The 15,167-nt window shown below is 39.2% G+C and overlaps 1 protein-coding gene across 7 annotated transcripts in view; it reads right to left on the bottom strand.

The window, feature by feature from the left end:
* Positions 1-2,460: 2,460 nt before the first annotated feature.
* Positions 2,461-15,167, bottom strand: part of ptprdb (protein tyrosine phosphatase receptor type Db) — a 160,261-nt gene continuing 147,554 nt past the window's right edge. For all 7 annotated transcript variants that reach the window (XM_068320868.1, XM_068320867.1, XM_068320871.1 and 4 more), the window contains 10 exons: positions 14,506-14,681; positions 11,416-11,535; positions 10,615-10,769; positions 8,911-9,196; positions 6,257-6,435; positions 5,942-6,068; positions 5,446-5,571; positions 5,195-5,349; positions 3,339-3,474; positions 2,461-3,221 (listed from right to left, as the gene is read on the bottom strand). In XM_068320868.1, the coding sequence (XP_068176969.1) occupies positions 3,153-3,221; positions 3,339-3,474; positions 5,195-5,349; positions 5,446-5,571; positions 5,942-6,068; positions 6,257-6,435; positions 8,911-9,196; positions 10,615-10,769; positions 11,416-11,535; positions 14,506-14,681 (1,529 nt within the window). In that variant the 3' untranslated portion in view covers positions 2,461-3,152. The remainder of the gene's footprint in view (positions 3,222-3,338; positions 3,475-5,194; positions 5,350-5,445; positions 5,572-5,941; positions 6,069-6,256; positions 6,436-8,910; positions 9,197-10,614; positions 10,770-11,415; positions 11,536-14,505; positions 14,682-15,167) is intronic.

Below are 15,167 nucleotides of genomic sequence, written 5' to 3'. Positions count from 1 at the left end.
ATACAATTTATAAACTCCAGTTTTAGCCATCTACATGATACATTGGGGGTAAAATATAACACTTGTGAAACTTTTCTTATGTGGTACAACAAAGCCACAATGTGATGTATTGCACATACTGCTGTGCCATAAACTGTGATTTTAGGTGCATCCTTGTTATTATGTCACACTGTATATCTGACTTATATTTGCTATTAATCATTTATGCATTTCAATTACTCTCTTTGTTTTGTGTTATTTACATATACACATATCCATGTGAGCATTATAGGGTCCATTCTTAATGAGTTCAAGTAAAACTGCTTTTTTGGGAGAAGTGGGGGCTCATCAAAGATAATAAGATACTAGTAGTAGTGCATAGTACAAAGAGAGAAAGTGCAAGTCTTCCCGTAACAGGTGTGACCAAAGGGGCATCTCAAAAGTGGTACCATGCATACAAAAATGACAAAAAGGTTACTGTACGATGGTGTCAACAATCCTAAATATGGTCAAGCATTAATGGAAGTACAAAAAAACAAAAACAGACTTTGTAGTGTCTTTGTCACTGAAGATGTAGCAACTTAATTTCTCTCAGCCTTTATTGCAAAAGGAAAAGAATACATATGATGGTAGAGGTAAAAAGGACAGATGACCGGTTTGACTGATTTTATGTTCAGGTAAGATATTATGAGTGTATCCATGTAGTTCATTTATTTTGTCAAACTAACAAAGATAACTACTGCCTTTCAGCTCTTAATAAAATTCTAAATAATAATTACGACCTATTTGAGCTAGATCAAAGTCTGTGGGTGAGCAAACACAAGTGTCAGTGAAAGCCTGTACACACAAAAAGCTTGTGCAAGTGTCTCAGGAGGAATGGAAACTGTTGACATATGACAAACATTATTCTGTACGACCATCCTGAAAATATACTACCGGTATTTTGAAACCACATCTTTTGTCTGTAGTCGAGTCTTTACTTCGGAAATGATAATAAAGATACAATAATGTCGTTGCTGGGTTGAAAAGTCATGACTGCAACTGTCCAGCCGCACACAAAGACTTCCATACAAAGTTTCACAAGCAAAAACAGAACCTACAAGACACCTTTACACACTGTAACGCAACAAAATCATATTTCATATACATTCGGAGCACATACATACGAGCATACATACATAAAATTACGCAAAAACCCTTTAAAGTAACTTTATCAAAATAGGCGTGTAATATAAGGCACTAGAAATCTAAAATCAATATACTTATTAGATAATGCTTTAAATATGAGATTTACCATTTGTTGGTTTTTGATACAAACAGGGGTGATATCTACATGAGTTATGATGTGATAAAAGATGACATTTCCTAAAAAGGGCAAAGGCTCGCTCCTTTGTTTGGCCAATTTATACGGTGACAAAACCATATTGAGTGTCTGTGTCTGGAAAATGATGCACCATCATTAATATCATGATCATAATGGCATAAAACTGCAGTTAGTGACATGACACAAAAATATATAATACATCTACTTATTGCACACTGAATCAGACAGAGAGAAAAGTCATATGTGAGCATTCCAGTGAGAAACTTTTTCCTTGTCAGTCCCCTCTCCATCCCACCCCGTTTTTAACATCCCTTACTTGCTCCATGCTTGACCCCTCTTTGTGAAGCTTATTTTGACATAAATAGCTGTTTCATTCATGTTGCCCTCTGTGCCTACTCTATGATGTGTTTTAACTGGCTTTCTCTCAATTGGCATTCTCCGAAATTATTAGTATGTCTGGTAGCCGCTGGATGATCCTGTACCTCTATGGGTTCCTAGCAATTCAAAGATGCCTGCCCTCTCTCATCCTATAGCCCAACAGAGATGAGGTTAAGAGCCCTAGGTGCCTGTGATATATGCATGTATGTGGGTACAGAATATAGAGAGTGACACTCAAGGGTGGTGTTTTTCATAGAACTGTGGACACTTTTCACATTAGATTTGATTGTACACTTTAAACCACCAAGATTATCTTCAATAAGTCACTGTAACCCATTTGATTACCCCCCCCCCCCAAATCCCCAAGAAAATACAACTTTTCCTTTGTGTGGTCAGTGGGGACAGAATTTTTAATCTGTAAAAACAAACAAACAAACAAACAAACAAACCCAGAGATGTGGCACAAGAAAAACCCAGTTAAAAAACTTAAATATATATATACATATACACACACACACACACACACACACACACACACACACACACACATATATATATATATATATATATATATATATATATATATATATATATATAGTGTGTATATATATAGTGTGTATATATATAGTGTGTGTGTGTATATATATATATATATATATATATATATATATATATATATATATATATATATATATATATATATATATATATATATATATATATATATATATATATATATATATATATAAACTAAAAAACTAAACTAATGTTTGTCTTTGTGTTATGCATTTTAAACTTTCAAAATTTCCCTTATCTATTGTGAACCATAAGGTCTACCTGGTGGTTTTTTTTATTGTACAGTAGAAATATCTTCATTTTCATTTACAGGGAATAGCCAGTTTTTTCAAAACAAAACTTCTGTGTGCTCTGTGTTTTCAGTCTCCTGTTGGCAATTCTCTGGTGCTCAAAAGTTCCAGTTCTTTAAGCCAGTGAGTGTTACCCCAGATAGATTTGTAGACTCCTTCTAGACAGTCCTCAGGATATAAAAATTGAAATCTTATGTGACAGTTCGATACCATTGCTTGGTCCTCTACTTAGGTTGGTGATGCTACACTGGTGGTGGACGAGGTGTGAGTTCCAAACCCAAACAATGTAAAATAATCTGGGTGCTCACAAAAGTACTGAAACAAAAATCATTATCTGATTAAGTATTCTGATAAGAACAGTAGTTGAAGTTCAGACTGACCAATGGGGGTGTTTGGGCTAAGGGTGGAAGGAAACACCCTTGTCAAGCACATTGTTATGGCTCAGTTAGAGGTGGGTGGTTTCTGGGATAAGCAAATGATCCCCTTTCACTCTGCATGTAGCGGCAAAAATCCTCAAAGACACATCGCAAACTGGTGCATGAATTCTGGTGTGACCTAGGAAAAGTGCACTAGTTGGGAGGTGGCATGAGAAACAGCCACTGGGTTTATGTTGCATAGTGATCAAAACTTCCCAGATACTCGAGACTGGCCCGGTAGCAAAACTGGTACTGGTCCTGGATGGAGAGAGAATCACATCAAATCAGTGATGGAAGCAAAGCTATTTAATTGATGTTGTAAAAACACACTATTTTCTTCAGGATAGATAAAATAAGAAATTCTGGAGCACTCACCTCTGTTTGAACGGTGGCAGGTCTCTGGGTGCGGAGCATCTTGACAGTCTGGAAGATGTCCACCACTCCCTCATACCTCATTCTCTCTAAAACAATGCTGAGGGTAATGAACACACCAGTCCGTCCCACTCCAGCACTGTTGGTGGTGAAATGCAAACATATTTAGAACCACATATATTTAGTAGTGCCTGTGCAGTACACTGTGTTTTATCTGCCTGAATCACTGGAAATAATTGAAGTTCAATGACACCTTGAAATGAAGACAAGGGGAGGAAGCAAACAATTCATACAGACCAACTTAATCTGCTGGCCCCCACCTCTCAAAATGTTTATCCAACAATTTCCCACAGGTATTCATTTGAGGTCTTTTTCTCCATTGAATTATTTAATTTCTCCTTCAATTATGGATTTAGCATGTATAACAGGAGCCATCCAAATATAACATATGCACCAGATACAGTATATCCACTCATTCACCTGGTTAGTCATTTTCCTCATGATACTGTGAAATACAATTATAAATACATTCATCATAACAGTTTGAGCAGGAGGAAATGTCAACCTCAAAACAAAGCTATAACAATGTAGAAGATTGTCAAGACAGCAAAAAGTACTATGTGATTTCTGATATATATATAAAGATAACCTGTAATTATTTCAGATTGTGTCAAAATCACTTTCTAAAATATATTTAAAAAAACACAAAATTTAAACTCCCATACATTGGAGATGTCTAAATATGTTTTTTAAATTACTGTATATAATAAGTATAATATACTGTATAACTGTTTTTGCTTTATCAAACAAAGACAGAAGGACTACATTTTGTGCAAATGACATCGTCTGAAGGAAATCAGTGACTGTAAGGTTGTGGTAGGGGAGATTGTAGCTAGACAGCATAGTATGTTGGTATTTAAGATAAAACTGGTGGTACAAACAGCTCGCTCCTGCAATGTTGAAGGATAGGCTAACAGAGAAAGACTGGAGTCCCCTTGGACCATGATTTCACAGATGACATTGTGATTTGCAGTGAAACCACGAAGCAGGTGGAGGAACATTTAGAAAGGTGGTAACATGTGTTTGAGAGGAGAGAAATGGAGCTTAGCCAAAGTAAAACAGAATATTTGTGCATGGAGAAGGAAGAGTGAGGCTACAGAGAGAAGAAATAGTGAAGGTGGAGGATTTTAAATACTTGGGGTCAACAGTCCAGAGTAACGTGAGTGTGGTAAGGAGGTTAAATAGATCCAAGCAGGCTGAAACAGGTGGAAGAAAATGTCAGTTGTCTTATGGGACAGAAGGGTCTCTGCCAGAATGAAGGACAAAGTTTATAAAACAGTGGTGAGGCCAGCTGTGATGGATTGATTAGAGAAAATGGAGCTGAAAGGAAAACAGCTGGTGGTGGCAGAAATGAAGATGTTGAGGTTCTCTCTAGGACTGACTAGGCTGGATAGGATCAAAAATTAGTTCATCAGAGAAACAGCAAAGGTGAGATGTGTTGGAGACAAAGTTAGAGAGAACAGACTATAATGGTTTGGACATGTCCAGAAGAGATTGTGAGGATATTGGTAAAACGGTGTTGAGGATGTAGCTACCAGGCAAGAGGACAAGAGGAAGACCAAAGAGAAAATGGATGGATGCAGTGAGAGAAGACATGAAGACAGCTGGTATTAGAGAGAAGGATGCTGACGATAGGCTGACATGGAAAAGGATGACATGCTGTGACGACCCCTAACGGGAGAAGCCAAAAGGAAGTGAAGAAGAAACACAGAAGGACAGACAGACACACTTGACCACCATGTCCCCACAGAATAAGCCCTCCATGTAGCTATAGTGTCACTGAGGAGATAGGCTCTCACCTGCAGTGCACGGTAATTGGTCCATCCTGGCCAAACTGTTCTTTAGTTTTATGCACCTGGCCAATGAAATCAATGAACCCCTCCCCTGACTTTGGCACTCCTTGCTCTGGCCAATCAGTGAACTGGAACTGACGGACTGTCCGTGACTGGCCATCCTGGATGAAAAGAATCGATTTTTTCTTCATATCTTTGATAACTGAGAGATTGTGTATACAGGACAAATAACACACACATGCATTCTGAGGACTCACCCTGGCGTCTGTGACTTTAAACTCCCTAAGAATATACTGGGGCATGTTGTACTCAGCCATGGGATCCACCACAAAGTACTGGTACCTGGCTGAACGCTCTGCGGGCCAGTATTGGTGACACTTTTCCTGCAGGAAGACAGTGCAGAGACTTCTATTCAGAGCTTTACATCATGTCTGATGAAATTGGTGTATTATAAACACAAATTTCAAGCAAGAAGGTCGTATATTCGATTCCCAAAATTCCAAATGTGGTCTTTCTCTGTAGAGTTTACTTGTTCTCTCAGTGTCTGTGTGTGTTTCCTCCAGGTACACCGGTTTCCCCACCACAATCAAAAACGTTAGGTTATGTTACACTGGTCCATTGTGGCTCTCAGGATTAAGCCTCCACTCAAACTATATAATTTTGTTGTACAATTGTATCATGGAAATAGTAAAGCTTCTTCCATTCTTTCAACCATTAATCTCATAGAGTGCATGTGTGTACTGCTATGCATACCCGCCCCATTTCTCTCATTTTGGTCAGCATGACTACAATGGTGGAGTTGTGCTCCCACAGCATTCTCCAGTAGTCTTCTGTGGTCTCTGCCAGTGGGCCTTGGGTTGCTATATAGGCTTTCTGCTGCCTGTAAACACAAATAAATGAATCAATTTAATTAATTCTACTTCAAATTTCAAAACAGTACTTCAAGATAGCATTCTCTATAAAGACCTTTGAATCTACTCGCAGAAAATCAGCAAGTTAACCCTGAATTTATATTTCAAACCAAATTGGGAACATGGAAAATAATTATTTGAACAACTTTCTCCAGACCTGTATCCATCAATGAAGCTGGCATTGATATAGTCAGACCCCTCCACTCCTCTGATTGGCTGCAGACACACACGTGTGGTTTCATAGGGCATGATGTTCACCAACCGGTTCTTGAACTTGTTGCATGGCAGGTTGGCACTCACAAAACGTGATGTGTGGGCCTTTGCACTAGCCAGACGCTGCAACAGAAATTAAATCAATATTTTATGAAAAAACTTGCAGATCCTCAGATATAGGCCCAAGAAGTTATGTTGGCAAGAGTCGACAAAACACTAAGAAAAACCAAGAGGGAAGGAAAGAGCATTGGGAGTAATGAAAACAAGTTAAGACTGATGGATGAAAAGAAGGAAAATAAAAAAAAGATTATGATCAGATAAATTCATGGTCCTCATTCAAACGTATTGGTTTTCTGGCATGCTAGGCAACTGAAATTAGAAAATCAGCTTGACTCGTTGGGCCTCACAATATTTAGTCAGACGTCCTCAATTGAATAAACAAAGGAGGAGTGATGGTATAGGGGGATGAGGGCAGTGGTTTCAGAATGGGAGAGGGAACATTAGATGAAGTTTGGGAGAAAGAAAAAAGTTGAGAGTTGGGGGGCAGGAAACCACAAGGCCCCACACTGTCTCAATTCACATGTGAACCACAGATGATCCCAAACCAGTGAAGAAACATAAACCCTGGAACACACACATTTCTTTGAATACATGTAGACAGGCACACAGGAAGACATGATCACATATTCTACACTCTCTCTCCCTCTCTCACACACACACACACACACACACACACACACACACACACACACACACACACACACACACACACACACACACACACACACACACACACACACACACACACACACACACACACACACACACACACACACACTTATCCATTCAATGATATGGCTTAAAACAAAAGACAGAACAACAGAGACTCGGCAGAAGGAAACCACAGTCTCAGGAAGGGGAAACACTGAGGTCTCTTGAACTGAGCCTTGGCCATTGGTGGCTATTGGAGCGCTGTGGGAGAAATTACAACTACCTTACAGACAGACCAAACTGGAAAATCCCACATGCATCACAAGTTCACCAGTTCATTTTGGTATTTTGAACCTAGTTTCCAGTATCTAGAATGGTAATTCTTCATGTCATTTGAAATTGGCTTGGTCTTATCAATAAATATGGTCTGGATTGTAGGAAACTTTTTGATGCTGGTAAGTTATTATTCTACACAGTTAAGCTCGGATGAGCCATCCTTGTTAAAGTCAACCTTGTTAAAGTTGTAACTCCTAAAGTTTCAACTCCTGGTTGAAAGGAAGCAAAAAAATTACGTATTAATAGGGTGTTTGATTACCCAGATCAGATTCATTTCCTTCTTTTGTCACTCAGAATCTTCAGGTTTAATGAGAAGCGTTCGATGACAATTTCCCATGACATATTCCATTCGTTGGGCGAAGATGGAAACTGCCGTTTCTGTCACGTAAATGCATGCGAGATAGATTTTACTGAGATAACTCTGGCATGTGTTTTTAATCAATGAAAGGCTGAGCAAACAGTTGTTAGCAATCCTTAATTGTCATTCTGGGCAAGTGTTGCCAATAGGACTGGGACCCTGAAGCCTAGGATGCATGAGAATGCTTAAGAGTGGCTTTGTGCTTACTTTGGCCTCTGAGGATCTCAGCATATTGTCTATACATGTAGGGCTAAAACTGTCTTTTCAAACAGAGGGGATTATCTGAGAACTCATCAAGTTTAGTAGTAAAATAAAGCAAATATAAATGGAGTAAGATGAAAATAAGACCACTCATTAATCTCCACCTATCGCATGCTCACTCTTGTTAGTTTTGTACTTGCACTGATGTTTGGTGTTCTAATTACAAATTCTGATGTGCTTCTTAAAGTGTTGAAAATAACAAGACAACCTTTTGGGAATATTCATTAGAAACTGACACTTATTGGCTTATGTTATTTGACCTTTTAGTGCATGCCGATATAACTTCCACAACTGTGGTTCAGTCTAAAGCCTGCATTAGAACTCTCTTACCTTGGATTTTAAAGGTGCAATCCCATAATCTCTTTCAAATCCAACCATCACTCTTGAGTGTACAAAAGAGTCTCAGAGAGAGAACTGATAGCAGCTCTGGAAGAGCTGTTATGTCACTATCAAGGTCAGAAATTACAGATTATTGCAGGGTCTTCTAGTGCAAAAGGTTTCTTCCAAACCTTATTGGAGATAATTATCTACGAACATCTTCAGCAGCTGCTTTAGAGGCCTTACATTTTTGCACATTTTGCCAACTGCTAAATTGCCCATTTTCAAGGATGAGAAGTGGTGAAACTGTAATGGGAGTGTGTTGTCTTTTTGAAAAACGCATTATACTGGAAAGCCTCTTTCACTTATTGTAAGTCATTTTTATCAGCCTATTTATGAGATGGTATCTTGAGTTTGAATCCCTGTGACCTTATTATGGAAAAATAGGTAAGGAGAACTCTGATCACCAACCTTCTGTTTAGCGAATGGCAAAGATAAATATGATTCTCCCTTACAAAGATGAACAAAGTGTCACATTATCATTATCATCATTAGATTATAAATCAAAATAATCCAATTTTACAACCTCCAAGGGCATGCTGATTAGTTCCCACCTTGAACTCCAGCTCCATGCCTGTCACATTTTCTCCTGGTTCAATCTGCGTCAGCCTCTGGATGTAGGAGTACAAGTTCCTTGCAGGGACCTCAGTGTTCCCGCAGGTCACAGCCTCCAGAAGTGCGTCATGAATGAAGATGTACTGGTCCTCAGTCTGGACCATGTAGTTCCTCTGAGAGCGCATCAGAGTCACATGACCATAGATGTCAATGGTTTTTTCGTGCTTGATTCGTTCTGCCATGCCGTCGATCACAATGAAGCAGCCAGTGCGACCCACTCCAGCACTGAGTCAATGGAAAGAATAGGGAAAAAGATTGTGATGTAATTTTCTTACACAACTTAGAATGTGAACCTTTTATAAAAAACATTTCTGAGAACATGCTATGTATTTATTTCTGGCCTGTGCTGTGTATGTTTACATACAATGTTTGAACCAACAAATACCCAAAAACTTCCAGCCATCAGTGTTTCCGACAAAGAATGCAAAAATTGACATCAGTGATGAATCAGCAATACCATGTCTGGCATTTGGAAGATATTCTCTTCGTATCGACATAAAATCCAGAAATATAACAAATCTAGTTACCCACCCAAACACTTCATATTTTTGTTGTGCTAGTGCCGAAACGGTGAAACATCCTGACCAAGTAAATTTTTTCAAGTGAATAAAAGCCTCTTTATATGTTTAAATTAATATCAAGAGAGAGAGACAGAAGAGAGAGAGAGAGAGAGTGTGTATGTGTGTGTGTGTGTGTGTGTGTGTGTGTGTGTGTGTGTGTGTGTGTGTGTGTGTGTGTGTGTGTGTGTGTGCGTGCGAGTACATAATTGTGTGTGTTGCTCAGGTGAAATGAGATTCAGTCCACTGACACAGAAGCTGGTTGGTGTGTTAAGGCACATTATGATGGAGTATTGCCAGGATGATTAAATTTGACTGATAATCCTGTTAGACACTCCTGCCGACTGCTATGGAAGATTAGGTAGTGCTCCTCTCCTGCCAACCCTTTCACCCCGCCTTCCATCCTCATCTCCATGCCTCTTTATCTTCTCTCTAAGTACCCCACCACTTTCACATTTGCGCATTTTTTTAGACTCAATTTCTCTCCACCTTTCCTTTTTCCTTAATTCATCATTTCTATTCAGTGTCCTGGATTTGACCTCACCCTCTCTTTCATTCAGCAAATATCTGGCCCGCTAACTCCAAGTCTCTTGCAAACTCTCCCATTTAATCGTCCCCCTATCCCCTTTTCTTCCCCTCCCTCTCTTTCTTCTACATTTATATATTACAATTTTTTTCTCTTGAGAACTTCTGCTCTATTTTCTTCTCTGTTTCCCTCTATTTTCCTCTCTCCTTCACTTCCTGGTAAGAGCAGCAAGCAGACTCATTCCAAATCTAACGCTCAATGCTCTGCCAACACTATAATGACAAGTTTCCAGAATTTTTGTCCAACCAATGCATGAGCCTCCTGCTGCTCAGACAGCAGTTCATTTGAAAATAAGTTTATGAACTCAGATCTACCACCAGCTACAATGATAGATAGTTAACACTCAAAGCTGCTTATGGAGAGTTAGTGTGAGACGTGTGTGAAACTCAAAATATCACGTGTTAAATGTAAGGACACATTGACCGTAGTTTGGTACAGTAAATGATCAGAGCCAAACAATAAAAACTACTCATGAAACACTGACAAACACATGAACACACCTGCAATGGACAATCATTGGTCCTGCATCTGGAGGGTTGCATGCCTTGACCCTGCGTAGGAAAGCTAAGAATGGGGTGGGGTGTTCAGGGACTCCATGGTCTGGCCAGGCCGTGAACTGGAAGTGACGAACCTCACGCTTCTCATTGGAGCCACTCTGAACAAGGTGAGAGTGATAAAGGTAAATTTGGTTGGAAAAGCACTTAAATGTAAAATCAATGCACTTAATTGATTTCATAAAATATGATGCAGTCCCAAATAAGCTGACCTACATACTTTGGCCACTTTAACTTTCTGAATGGTTGAATAGTGGATAATTTCCTTTGTGTTCTTATTATACTGGTGCGGTGATAACAAAGTAAAACAATTTTAATCATGACCAAAATTCATGCTTAGCACTTCGCTGGCTAATTCTCTTAGCCATAGCATTACATGTAGGTAACTTGACACATTCAATTAAGTTTAAAAAGTGAGTTATTTCACCTCCTGTTCATTAATGGAGAAACTGGCTCAGACCTAAAAATATGTTTGTAGTGGAATGTAAGCGTGGTATTGGTCTTTGGTCACCAGTGGTCATTTGAGTAATTCCACATTGCTTAATCTTTTAGTTTCATAGGTTCACACACACACACACACGCGCACGCACGCACGCACGCACGCACGCACGCACGCACGCACGCACGCACACACACACACACACGCGGTCTCAATATCACATGTTAAAGCACAAACTGGCATGCATAAGTATTTTATGAGATGAACACACCTAACCCCATTACAATCTGCTGCACATGCCACGTTACCTTGTAAAGAGCAAAGGTTCTGACAGAATATGTGGCCAGCTCAACTGTATCCAGCAGGGTGACCTGGATGAGGCCGTAGGTCTCTGTGCCCCGTGTTGGCCAGTACTGATCGCACTTCACCTACAAGTGAACAGGGAATATGCTGTGAGAGGTCCATAGTATTGTGTACATGTTTGCTTATTTTTCGCGACTAAAGACAAAGGGTGAAATAGTTTAGTCTGAGACATTTGGAAGAAAATGTAAGTAATATTGTGTCAACTCAGCATTTAAAAAAGATTTGTGTGTGTGTGTGTGTGTGTGTGTGTGTGTGTGTGTGTGTGTGTGTGTGTGTGTGTGTGTGTGTGTGTGTGTGTGTGTGTGTGTGTGTGTGTGTGTGTGTAAAAAAGAAAGTGTTCCAACACTCACAGTCATGCAGTTCTATCAAATACTAGAAAACTGTGTGGAATGAGATTATTTTAGATTGTTGGGCTCTTACAAAGATTTGAATGATTCTCAAAGGCTAACCATCACATATTTAATGTTGTTCTTTGCTTAGCATTCTAACCTCATAGAGCTTTACAACACCAAATCCCAGAATCCCTGACCACCAAAAAATTCCCATGTAGAAGCAGTCATATTTGTAGTTACTCAGCTAAGCATTAAAGAAGACAGAGGAATATAATCCCAGAGGAGGAAGAGGGGAGGAGGGCCTTGGCAGAATCAGGCCAAACCAAACTTTACTGTGTTGATCCCTTCAGTTCTCACATCAAAGATAGCAAGGAGCTCAGCTCAGCTCGCTCTGCATTCCACTGCTCCAGACTGGGGATTATGAGTTTTGGCTTGAGACATTCAGGCTGTAATTACAGTTTTTCAACTGTTGTTTCCCTTCAGACCTCGAGACACTGTGGGGACAGGAACGGACGTCCATGTCTGGGAGCTGAATGACTGCTAAAGTCCAAATAAGAGACAGACTATTTTATCCATTCATATATCTGTGACTTCTCTTGTGTGGGTTGCAAAAAGGATACTAGCATGACTCCCCCAGTGGTGCCATTTGTGATTGACTGTGTTGAGAACATGTAATGATGTATCTTTGAGAGGTATTAAATGAGATTAAGTAATATCTCTTAAATGAGCAGCCCACTACTCCCTCAAACATTAGATATGGAGGTAGTGGGCTGAGAATAAACAGTTAAGCATATTTAAATCAAATTTCATTCATAAACCAAGGATTCAACAGCTGCTTAGTCTTTTAGATGGTGACAAAAGTGTTTTTCTCTCATGCTCACATCCTCAGCTAAATAGCTGCTGCACTGGAACATAGACACACAGTTGTGAGCGTGATCATGCAAACTGTGGACAGGAATGTGCACTATTAACTGCAGTGGTTACAATAAAAGCCATTTCAAACCAAGTTGGCTGAGAGTGCTAAAAAACAATTATCACTCAGTGGACTGACTAGTGAGAGTAAAACAGCAGAAAAAAGAGTACTGGAAAAGTGGGAAAAGATAAAAAGGTAAAGAGAAAATAATGTGAGGTGAGATCACATTTTAAAAGATAATAGCATAGCAGAGAAAGAGAGGTCTTGCCTTAGAGAAGAAATAAGAGGGCATCTGAGGGTTAAACAGACACAACAGAGACAGTTGGAAAAAAGTTGAAAAGGAGTTTTCACACAAGACAGGTTAATTGGAAAAGAGGCACAATGGAATTCTCACTCTTCTCATTTGCTTTCGCTGAACAGTACTCTGGACATAATTTCACTTTGTCATGATTCACACCTCCTGCCATTCTTGTTTAATTTATTAAATATTGTCTTAAACAGTCTCATTACAATTAATTTTACTCATGTACAAAATGCCTTGAAGCTCAATGATTTTCTAATTCCCTATCCACCCCGGTTGAGCGCTACCAATAATTTCCCTCGGTCGTCTTTGCTGAACAACACATCATACAAAACACAAAGAATGGTGAACTGAGAAATTAAAATAAATGTGTAAAATAGAATGTAGGTGATCTGAATAACTTTGACTGTATTCTATTTTATTCAGTTGACATTTAATGCAATCTCACATATTTATTTTACTTTCTCAGTTGATCATGCTCTTTCTTTGACGTTCTGCCATAGCCCTGCTCCGTCATATCCATCTGCAGTGTTTATCCAATCCAAAACATGAATCCTTCTCTGAGCCGGTTTGTCTTGTACCTCCTCCCTACTGTTAAACTCACCATAAATATAAATGCTTCATATAACCTAATTGCAATTGATTACAACAACTTAAAACCTTTCAAATAAACTTTCTCATCTTCTTTTACCCTACCCTACTTGCCTAATCTTGATCTCGACACTCTTCTTCGCTTATCTTCCTGCTTTACAGTCTACCCAAACATAATCAACCACTCAGTGCTACACTTTGGTTATTTTCCCTTTTTGGGAGCTGACAGTGAAACACCCAATTGCACTTTACGCTACATGAGAGTCCTGTCTTTCCATGAGCTGGTGAGCGTCATTACATTTCCACAAAAACACCCAAAAACAGGATGGCCCTGGCATACTAAATAGACAGCACATTGCAGCTTCGCTCAGCATCTTGTTTTTTAATTAAAAGTGGCACAGATAAAGGAAATTACATGGCTTCGGAACAAATATCTTTATGGATATAAAGATTGTGGTCATATTATTGGCAAACTACTGCTCATTACCGCTGTAAAAATATGTTTTTATTATTTTTTAAAAGAATACGAAAATATTTATCCCACATGTCCTCCCTTTTCTATATTACATTCTTTTCTCTATGCACTGCTGTATACATTAGTCCACAATTATATTATCCCATCTATCTTGCACTTTTCCAGACCACATGATACCGTAGAGCATTTATTCAATTAAGTCCTCTAGGATCCTCTGAAAATTATTTTTAATATAGTATCATGACATTCTAATATTAGCTCCTGCTTGGAGTAATCCATTCTGCTCCTTCTCTATATGCCTGTTTCTACTTATTTTTGTCCTCCTCTTCCCTTCTCTGTCCCTGGTCATCTGTGTAATGATGTTATAGCACTTAAATACCCTGTCCTTGTTGTCCATATATTATTCCTACTCCTTTCTCTTACCCGTGACTTCTCTTCCAGCTTCGTCATCATGATAATGTTGGCGGTGTGTTGCTCCCAGACCATCCTCCAGAACTCCCCAAACGTCTCAGGGAGGGATCCCTGTGTGGCGATATAAGCGTTTTGACGGCGGTAACCATCGACATAATTTGCATTGATGTAGTCACTTCCTGGGACACCTGCATGATAAAGAAGAAGGGGAAGTTTAGTAAAGTGGAGGAATAAAATAGAATGGGATGTATGCAAGGTAAGGAGGGGAAATGAAAAAGGTGTTGAGGTAGAAGAAACTGGGGTGAATAAAAAGAGAAACTGGCATTCAAGAATTGTTGTTCAGTCTTATTCTGTTTCATGGTGAAATAGAGCATATGGATTATTTAAAGTCTACTGAAAGCATGAAAACAGGTTTATGACTGGGTAATAAAGGGTGTGGATGTTCTAAGGTCAAGGCAGGGAGATTATTGTTTTCAGAAAACCAAGTGCCTTTTGGTGTTGGATAATTCTGCCATCTTGTTTTATAATACATGCTAAGATGATCAGGGTCTTAATCTGGGTGTACACTGGATGTGTCGCTTTGAATGGCAATATGACTGTAGGGTTGTCTCTGTGTAAGACTCAGCTGACACTGCTTGTCCTGGAGGGGATTGTCTGTGTTTGTGTGTGTCTAT

This window comes from Antennarius striatus, chromosome 8, assembly GCF_040054535.1.
Source record: "Antennarius striatus isolate MH-2024 chromosome 8, ASM4005453v1, whole genome shotgun sequence".
In the NCBI taxonomy this organism is placed as follows: domain Eukaryota; kingdom Metazoa; phylum Chordata; class Actinopteri; order Lophiiformes; family Antennariidae; genus Antennarius; species Antennarius striatus.
The sequence above is the reverse complement of the archived record's forward strand: the minus strand, read 5'-3'. Positions and strand labels throughout refer to the sequence as shown.